This window comes from Felis catus, chromosome B2 (assembly GCF_018350175.1).
Source record: "Felis catus isolate Fca126 chromosome B2, F.catus_Fca126_mat1.0, whole genome shotgun sequence".
Lineage (NCBI taxonomy): Eukaryota > Metazoa > Chordata > Mammalia > Carnivora > Felidae > Felis > Felis catus.
The window spans coordinates 35,610,235-35,619,985 of NC_058372.1; the positions used below are offsets into that span (position 1 = coordinate 35,610,235).

A 9,751-nucleotide genomic window follows, 5' to 3' on the forward strand; every position below is an offset into this window, starting at 1 on the left:
GGCCTTTATCTTTCCAAAAGCTCTTGTTATTTAATTATTAGCACGATTTTTCTGATTCTTTGTTAGATTCTTTGAAACAGCACAGACCGTGATTGTTTTTATTATTAAAACTACATTTTGATGAATAAACACATCAAGTTCCCTACCCTCCCTGGAAGAGTAACTTTTAATGCAATACATACCTGAATGTTTAATAATTATCTTTAAAAGCAGTTTTAAGTAAATAAAAGCTCTTTGCCAAGCAAGGTCCATGTTTTGTAACTTCCAGCTGTGAAGCAGCCACCATACTAAGCAGCATATTAAATGTTAATCACTTTAGCTCTACCTAATTAAATATTTAGCCCTGCAAAGATCTAGAGAAAGTGAAAAAGGTTGAACTTGATTTAATGTATACAATTATTTTGAATCACATTCTGTCCCTGGATGATTACAATCAGACGTACCTAGTATTTCACCTTTGGAACCTCCAAGGTACAAGACCATTCCAAGATCATTATTGTCATAATCACAATCGTCATTATTGTCATCACGGCTAACATTTATTAGAAGTTTACTCTGTGCTAGGGTACGTGCTTTACATGTAGAATTTTATTTGCGCCTTACAACAGCCTTATGAGGCAGGTGCTATTATCTCTATCCAGAGTCTAAAGCTTAGAAAGGTTAAGTAACGTGATGAATGTCACCTAACTAGTAGGTGCCAAATCCCATATTTTTAAGCCCCTTGCTCCTCACCTTCCCTTTATTTTACCCAAGCCCGCTCAATTCACTTAAATTTAGTATCAGTTGACTTTTCTCATGACCTTTTTGTTGAGACTCATCTTGGTCTTCTCCTTCTCCTCAACGACACATGTTGTCCAACAGATGTTGCACAACAAAAACATGTACGTTTGGGGCGCCTGGGTGGCTCAGTGCATTGAGCATCCATCTCTGGCTCAGGTCACGATCTCGCGGTTTCAGGAGTTCAAGCCCGGCATCGGGCTCTGTGCTGACACCTCAGAGCCTAGAGTCTGCTTCGGATTCTGCGTCTCCCTCTCTCTCTCTGCCCCTTCCCCTCTCACACTCTGTCTCCCTCTCAAAAATAAATAATAAATAACCATTCAAAAAAATAATAAAATACTTTTAAAAATATATAAATATATATAGTGTTCAAAGAATAGGGAAACAAGGTATAACTAATTGAGGAGTTAATCCACAAGGAGATCTAAAAAAATAAAAAGCCAAACACATGATTGTCAGATGAGTGGGTGGACAGTGAAGAATGCTTGGCGTTGTTTAACAGTCTGGTGTCTTGGAGGCTGGAAAGGCTTTAAATAAAAGTGAAGAGGTGAGGGCGTCCCTGGGATGCCCCCGGAAATAGGCTGGACGCCTCTGGAAAGGCAGAAAGTCTGGCAAGGGCTGGGTGAGTGGGAGCATGTGGGGTGGTCCTGCAGGGCTCGGAAAAGGAGAGCAGGGTGAAGGGGATTGGAAGAGCCGGGTCACTTACATTTCCACTGGATGTCTTAGTACCAAGGACAGTCGTAGACCCTGATGAAAGGCAATCCTTGAACACTCCAAGCTGCATTTGGGTCATTGTTGTATGACCCTGTGTCATCCCATTTCTGTTTCATTTTGCTGTCTGGACAAAAGGGAGCAATTCTTGTTCTCTTGGGTTTTCTCCTAAGTCACCAACCATAAGAGTTAGGCCACAGAACACAAACAAAAGGAGAACGGAATATTTTATAAGACAGATTTGTAAAACCTGAACTATCATCGGGGCACATCTTTCTAAAACACGCGCCGGCGAAAACTTTTAACGAAACACCTAAATTCCCCAGCGACTGCCGCTACAGCTAAGATCCTCGAACTTCCAACAGGCACTTGAAAAATATTAAAACGGGATGCAGTTAGCTTTCGATGACTCAGGCCACCGGCGATTCGATGTATGGGTTACCCAGAATTTTAATGGACTCATTTCACACGTCGTTATCAACTCTACGTGAAGTTTAAAAGGACAAAGGCTGAAAGTGGATTTGGCCAGTTTTCCGCGTTATTTCCACGGTGGGGCAGCGAGTGGGGGGATTTCCTTTGAGACAAGACTCGGGGCAGCCAATGATTGCTAGTATTGCCAGCCTGGTAATAACAGGCTGATGAAAAGGTGAACACAACGCGAAAACTCTGATTAAATCAAGCGCGCCCTCCCACCCTCGTTTTCGGCGAGGAATTTTCCTCTTTCTCCCGCCCTCACAGGAGGGGCTGAGACAGCATCTGGCATCATAATACCAACATTTGTTTCGTGATTCCTCTTTGCCGGGCACGCTAACACACATCACTTCTCAGGAATCAGGATTCACTGGTACTTGTCTGCGTTTTTAAAATAAACGCCGGCTCGAGAAGCTGGGGGCTGATTTTTTTTCCCACCAGCTGGAACAACCGCGATCTGGACCCCTCCCCCGAATAAGCCGAGCTCTCCCCCGGTTTTATTCCAGGCCTGTGACACCTCCACTCCCTCGGTGAAACCGCCGTGACTCACATCTTTGCAGCTCCTTCGCCCCCCACGCGCCCCCAACACACAACCCCCGAGGACCCAACCCGAGCCCACAGCGCCTCGTGAAGCCGCCCAAGCCGACTTGGAGGTCTCGGGTCTGAGTCACACAGGAGGACCACCCTCGTCGGCACCCCGCCCCACACACACACACACACACACACACACACACAGTCCCTCACTCCCCGGCGCGCCGGCCTCCCCGCCTGACACACCGACGCCCGTCGTCCCCGCGCAACTTGTTATGCTCCAGCTCGAGCCCTTGACCCAAAAACCTCCGAGAAACAGAGAGCCGCAGAGCCGGCCTCCGGCGGCCTTTGATGGCTTTGTTATTGTTTGGGTTTGAATCGATACGCCCCTCCCCATCCTTCCTCCCTCGCGGCTCGACACCCAGCTCCCGCCTCCCCTCACGCCCCGCGCCCCTCCCCCTCCATTTTGGCGCCTTTTCCTTCCCGCCACGTCGTGGCGGCGTAGAGACCATTCTGACCGCGAGAGCGGGGCGGGGCGTGGGCGGGGCGCGCCGCGTTATGCAGATCAGTCAGCTTCTGGTTGGCTGGAGACGCGCCGGCGGGGGCGGGGCCGGGGCGCGGCGAAGGAGCGCGCGGGGCGGGGGCCGAGGGGAGTCGCCCTGTCCCGCCGCTTCCCCACCCCCTCTCCTCCCTCAGCCGGCCCGGCAGCCCGGCTCCCCGCCTAGGCCTCCCGGAGAGGCCCCGCCCCATCCCCGCCCGCCCGCGACCCCCCTCCCCCGCCACCGCCGGCGCGCTCCGCCCCTTTACTCCTGGCGGCTGGGCGAGCCGGGCGTCTGCTGCAGCGGCCGCGGTGGCGGAGGAGGCCCGACAGGACTTGGCGGCGGCGGCGGCGGCGGCGGCTGTGGCGGGACCCGCAGCAGCAGCAGCAGCTACAAGCTCCCAGTGCCGCGGCGCTGCCGCACGAGCCCCACGAGCCGCCCACCCCGCCGCCCTCGGCGCTGACTGACCCCGCCGGCGTGTCCGCCGGCCGCCAGCCCCGGCAGCGCCCCCAGTCGTCCTCCGACTCGCCCTCGGCCTTCCGCGCCAGCCGCAGCCGCAGCCGCAACGCCAGCCGCAGCCTCAGCTCCAGCCATCGGCACAGCCACCGGCATAACCCCAGCCCCAGCTCCTGCTGCAGCTCCTCCAGACACAGTCCCTACGCCGACACCCTGGAGGTTGGGATGCTCTTGTCCAAAATCAACTCGCTTGCCCACCTGCGCACCGCGCCCTGCAACGACCTGCACGCCACCAAGCTGGCGCCCGGTGAGCGTCCACCCCCCACCCCCCATCCCGGGATGGGGAGGCGGCTAGACCCCTAGGGTTGGGAGCTGGGTGGGGGGGGGCCCTCACGGGCCGGCACTGAGTCCCCTTTGCCTCCCCCTTTCCTAGGCAAGGAGAAGGAGCCCCTGGAGTCGCAGTACCAGGTGGGCCCGCTACTGGGCAGCGGCGGCTTCGGCTCGGTCTACTCAGGCATCCGGGTCGCCGACAACTTGCCGGTGAGTGGGCGCCCCGCCGTGGGGAGGGCGCGCCGGGCGGGAGACTCTCGGGTGTGCTTTGGCCCCGGCGAGAGGACCTAATGGAGCCTCTTTGGGGGGGTTTCCAGGTGGCCATCAAGCACGTGGAGAAGGACCGGATTTCCGATTGGGGAGAGCTGGTGAGTGCCTTGGAGTGAGCGACCCTGGAGGATGGGGTGGGGTGAGGGGTCCCCTCCGACTCCCGCCCTAACGTAGCCCCCTCGCCCCTGCAGCCCAATGGCACCCGAGTGCCCATGGAGGTGGTCCTGCTGAAGAAGGTGAGCTCGGGCTTCTCCGGCGTCATTCGGCTCCTGGACTGGTTTGAGAGGCCCGACAGTTTCGTCTTGATCCTGGAGAGGCCCGAGCCGGTGCAAGACCTCTTCGACTTTATCACGGAAAGGGGGGCTCTGCAGGAGGAGCTGGCCCGCAGCTTCTTCTGGCAGGTGCTGGAGGCCGTGCGGCACTGCCACAACTGCGGGGTGCTCCACCGCGACATCAAGGACGAGAACATCCTCATCGACCTCAGTCGCGGCGAGCTCAAGCTCATCGACTTCGGGTCGGGGGCGCTGCTCAAGGACACCGTCTACACGGACTTCGACGGTGAGCCAGGCCGGGGAGGGAGCTGCCGGGGAGGGAGCTGCCCAGGTGACTTGGCCTTGCCTGGAGGCCTCGGCCGGCTTCCCTCTTCGGCCCTTTGTAAAGGTCATCGGGCCGTCTGGCTCGATGCTAGCAGGGGTGGGGCGAAGAAGAGCTTCCCAGCGTAGTAAAGCCGGGAGATTTCCAGCCAGCTGAACCTGTCATGTTTCTGGCATGATTTTATTTTTTAAGTGGAATTCAGTGGGTTCCAAGCTTTTCCGATGAATAAGAGGTTGTGGGCAACCGGCCGTAGCCCAGATTTCTGAAGTCTGACCCAGTTTCCCCGCCAGTAAAGGGATGGGGGGGGGGGGAGGGAGGAGAGAGCGGGAGAGATGAAAATTGACGCCGGCTTTGTAATTTTTGTTTTGTTTTATAAAGGAGTTTTCTGTGATGTAGTTTTTAGAGCTGCAGTTTCTCTCCCCTTTGATCTAGGGACGGATAAAGGGATAGAAACAGTAGTTTCACTAAATAACTCATTTTATTGTGCTTCCTCCTTATTTATTTATTTATTTTTTGGCATTGTGGGGTGAGGGAGTCGGGAATGAATGTTGTGAAATAAGATCTCTTGCTGGTTTGAAAATTAGTTGGGTGTCTCCGCAGAGAGGATGAAAACCTACCCTAGGGAGGGGCTTGGAGCGGGTTCTTTCAGAAAAGATGGAATAGAGAGCCTGAGATCAAAGCAAAGGAGGGTGGGTCATCATCTGAGCGGCTTAACCTAACCAACTACAGCCTTTCAAAACTTGTGACTGGGGCTTGTGGTTTGTGTTTATTTGCCCTTGGAGGACGCTGGGTTGGGCAGCATTTTTTTGTATTTAACAGTTAATGGCTGGCCGGGTCCTCCCTTGTTTTTTCCTCCGAGTCTTTGCTGCCCCCTGGTGAGCACAAGCGGGATGGCCCCCACCTTTTTTTTTTTTTTTTTTTTTTTTACAACCCAAAGTTTGTAAACAGGAATCACGTGGTCTGAAACCGGCTCTGCAGCGCTGTCTACCTTTGCAGCGGGGGGGAAGACAGGGTGTGGATGTCTGTCGAGGCGCTCAGAGCGGGGGGAGGAAGGCCTCTCAAAGGGCACCCTGTCTTTTAGGATGTAGTATGTTGTATAAGGGCCCTGGACTGGATGGCAGCTGAGAAGAGAATCACCCAGGCTCCCGGGACACCTTCATGCAGTTTCAGGATATTCTGGGATACCTCCCTGGGTTGTGCAGACTTTCATCCCTTCGTCCCATTGTGGGTGGTCCTAGCGCATGCGGGCCTCAGGCTCTGGGTTTGTGGCCAGCGCTGTTTGTCTGTAGGAGCAGCTTGTAAAGAATTTTGGTGTATGGTCTGGGCTGGTAGAGAGGTGGGTAAGGCCTTGTGTTGGAAAGATGCCACTCATCCACTCCTTTTAGCCTAGGGGGGAGATAGAGTTAGCCCAGCTCCTGTCCGGGGAGAAGTGGAGTGGTGCTGTTATTTTGTAAGAGTCATTCGCTATATTCGTTGCTTTGTTTCTTTCTGCTGAAAGTGTGTTTTCCTTTCTATTCCCCCGGCTCGCAGGGACCCGAGTGTATAGTCCCCCAGAGTGGATCCGCTACCATCGCTACCATGGCAGGTCGGCCGCCGTCTGGTCTCTGGGGATCCTGCTGTATGATATGGTCTGTGGAGATATTCCTTTTGAGCATGATGAAGAGATCATCAGGGGCCAAGTTTTCTTCAGGCAGAGGGTCTCTTCAGGTAACTTTTGGGAAGCCCCTTGTTGAAGAGAAGCAGGAATCACAAGGCGGTTAGGCCTCAGGGGACAGTCTTTGAATTCTGGAGAGCTTCCCCTCTCCAGGGGATGCCGCGACCCTTGGCGACCCTTGGCTTAGCAGAGTCGTAGGCCAGTGATTCCGGAGAGCCAGCGCTCAGGAATTGAATGCTTTGTGTTGAGCATTCCCTGGGAGGCCATAGGAAGACCATGTGTGAGAATATTGTGAAGAAAAGACCACCTAGTTTGGCCGAAAGCTGTGTTTTTTTTTGTTTTTGTGCCAGCAGTCCTGATCCCTCAACTCCCGGCTATTTTGCCACAGAGTGAAAAGTTGAGGGTTCTTTGAGCCTTCTCCCCTTAAGGCAGACTCTCTAAATATTGTGGTTCCAGTGACCTCATTGTGGGTGGTGTTCATATTTGTAAGTTGTAGGTGAATTGAATCACCTCATGCTCACTGATGTCTCATCAAAATCCCTTGTCATCATTCTTCCTATTTCTAGTGAGTGGGTGTCGTGGGAAAGGCCCCGGCTATTGAAGTTTGAAAACCACAGGTTTAAGAGGGGAGCTGTTTTTTAACTGAAAGCAAGTTGGAAGATCCAGCTCTTATGGTTAATACCTTCCCGTTGAACACTAGTTCTAGGAGGTTCATGGTCTCTGTTGGACCCCAGACTGTCGTGGGCCCCTGGGAAGCAAATGAGCAAGACCTTTGCATCGCAGAAGCAGGTTGAGTCATTTGTAACCTCTGTCTGTCTTGCTTTCTGCAGAGTGTCAGCATCTCATTAGATGGTGCTTGGCCCTGAGACCGTCAGACCGGCCATCCTTCGAAGAAATCCAGAACCATCCCTGGATGCAAGATGTCCTCCTGCCCCAGGAAACAGCCGAGATCCATCTGCACAGCCTGTCACCAGGGCCCAGCAAATAGCAGCTTTGCTGGCAGGTCTTCCCCTCCCCCTCAGATGCTCGAGGGAGGGGAAGCTTCTGTTTCCAGCTTCCCAGAGTACCAGTGACACTTCTCGCCAAGCAGGACAGTGCTTGATAACAGGAACAACATTTACAACTCATTCCAGACCCCAGGCCCCCTGGAGGTTGCCTCCCAACAGTGGGGGAAGAGACTCCTCTCCAGGCGTCCTAGGCCTCAACTCCTCCCGTAGATGCTCTCTCCTATTCAAAGAGGTCCGGCTTGGCTGGACTCTGCAAAATCCTGGGGGGGGGGGGGGGGGGGGGGGGGGGGGGGGTCAGAACCCTGCCATGGAACTGTTCCCTTCATCACGAGTTCTGCTGAATGCCGCGATGGGTCGGGTAGGGGGGAAACGGGTTGGGGTAGGATAGGACTAGCAACATTTGAAGTCCCTGTCACCTCTTCCGACTCTTCTGAGTGCCTTCTGTGGGGACTCCGGCTGTGCTGGGAGAAATACTTGAACTTGCCTCTTTTACCTGCTGCTTCTCCAAAAAATCTGCCTGGGTTTGGTTCCCTATTTTTCTCTCCTGTCCCCCTCCCCCCATCCTTCCTATGAAAGGTGCCATGGAAGAGGCTACAGGGCCAAACGCTGAGCCACCTGCCCTTTTTCTGCCTCCTTTAGTAAAACTCCGAGTGAACTGGTCTTCCTTTTTGGTTTTTACTTAACTGTTTCAAAGCCAAGACCTCACACACACACAAATGCACAAACAATGCAAATCAACAGAAAAACTGTAAATGTGTGTACAGTCGGCATGGGTAGTGTACAAAAGGATCGTAGCTGATTGAATTTTTTTTTTTAATTTTGCCTTTAAGTTATTTTACCTGTTTTTGTTTTCTTTTCTTTCTTTTTTCTTTTTTTCTTTTTTTTTTTTGGAAAAGACGCGCATTCTAACCTGGAGGTCAACGTTATGTATTTATTTATTTATTTATTTGGTTCCCTTCCCTGCTCCAAGCTTCCACGGCTGCTGCCATAGTTTCTTTCCTCCTTTCCTCCTCTGACTTGGGGACCTTTAGGGGAGGGCTCGCTCTGTTCGTAGGGTGACGGGACTCAGGCGGGACAGCTGCTGCGGCTCCCTGACTGCTGCGGGGCCCCCTCACCTACTCGCCCAAGTGGGTATGGGTTCCGTGGGGGAGGGGAAGGGGCATTGCTGACTGGTGTACATAGGATAGATATATGAAAAGCAGTTCTGGATGGTGTGCCTTCCGGATCCTCTCTGGGGCTGTGTTTTGAGCAGTATGTAGCCTGCTGGTTTTATCTGAGTGAAATACTGTACAGGGGAATAAAAGAGATCTTATTATTTTTTTTTTTTTTATACTTGGCGTTTTTTGAATAAAAACCTTTGTCTTAACTTGTGGCTTTTAAAGTGTTGTCCGTGCTGAGGGGAGGCTCATTTCTTGAATTCCTGGCGGGTGCCTCAATCTCCTGGGAGGAAAGAGAGCGTTAAGCCTAAATTGGGTTTCCTTCAACAGGACACGCGGGCTAGTAGCCTTTCTGAAATAAATATGCGGCCAAAGGCTTGGTGGGGGGCAGCCTTCGGTGGGCAAATTCGGCCTGAGGGGTCCGACCTCTATTTCTGATGCAAATTCTAGAGCCCTCAACACACTATACGGCCTAGTCGGTTGGTGTCAGTCACATTTCCTGGGATAGCTCCTCCTGACTAGTGGCGGTGGAATTACAGAACATTTTCATCGCTGCAGAAAGTTCTATTGGACAGGGCTGACCTCGAGAGAGCAAACCGCTCTATTGCTAAACTGACAGTGGAAGCTTCTTTTTCAGCCGTCGTTCCCACCAGCCAAACATTCTGAGCACGCATACCTGACATGTGTTCAGCTTCCTGAAAACCTACATACCTGTATTGCTCTCAGTTCCCGATTCAAGGTCCCTTCACCTTTCGTGTGGGCTTGAGTCATTAATAGCGGGTGGGTGGAAATGTTTTTGACTTAAGCAGACCGGGTTTTCCCCTCCGATGTGCTTTACACAGAGCTTATAATGGGAGTAGATGAAAAGTTACCTCTGCCATTTCCTGCTTGTTCTGGGATTAGTATTTTTAGCCTATGATTTCTTTGCAGGAATCTGCTCAAGCCCCTCGCTCTTTTTGTGAGTTTCTTTTGTGTTTTTCTTTTTTTGTTTTTCAGGTAAACTCTACCCCCAGCGTAGGGCTCGAACTCACAAGACCTCCAGTCGCAGGCTCTACCAATGAGCCAGCCAGGGGCCCCTGTCAGAGTTTAGTGTGAACTGGATGGTAGAACCTATGAATCCACTTAGTGCACGTGGCCTGAATACACCCTGATAGGCAGCAAGCACGTTTTGGAGCGTGTACTACTGTTCATTTGCATGTTAAGTATTAGTAAATGTTGGTTTCTTTTTCTGGATAAGCATCAGCAAGCGCCTCT

The 9,751-nt window shown here is 52.5% G+C and overlaps 1 protein-coding gene across 1 annotated transcript; it reads left to right on the plus strand.

The window, feature by feature from the left end:
- Nucleotides 1-3,570: 3,570 nt before the first annotated feature.
- PIM1 (Pim-1 proto-oncogene, serine/threonine kinase) lies at nucleotides 3,571-7,829 on the plus strand. Its single transcript, NM_001009322.1, is given in 6 exon segments — nucleotides 3,571-3,792; nucleotides 3,919-4,025; nucleotides 4,133-4,183; nucleotides 4,277-4,643; nucleotides 6,210-6,386; nucleotides 7,164-7,829. Coding segments are annotated over 6 exon segments (942 nt in total). The 5' UTR covers nucleotides 3,571-3,710; the 3' UTR covers nucleotides 7,322-7,829.
- The last annotated feature ends 1,922 nt before the right edge of the window (nucleotides 7,830-9,751 follow it).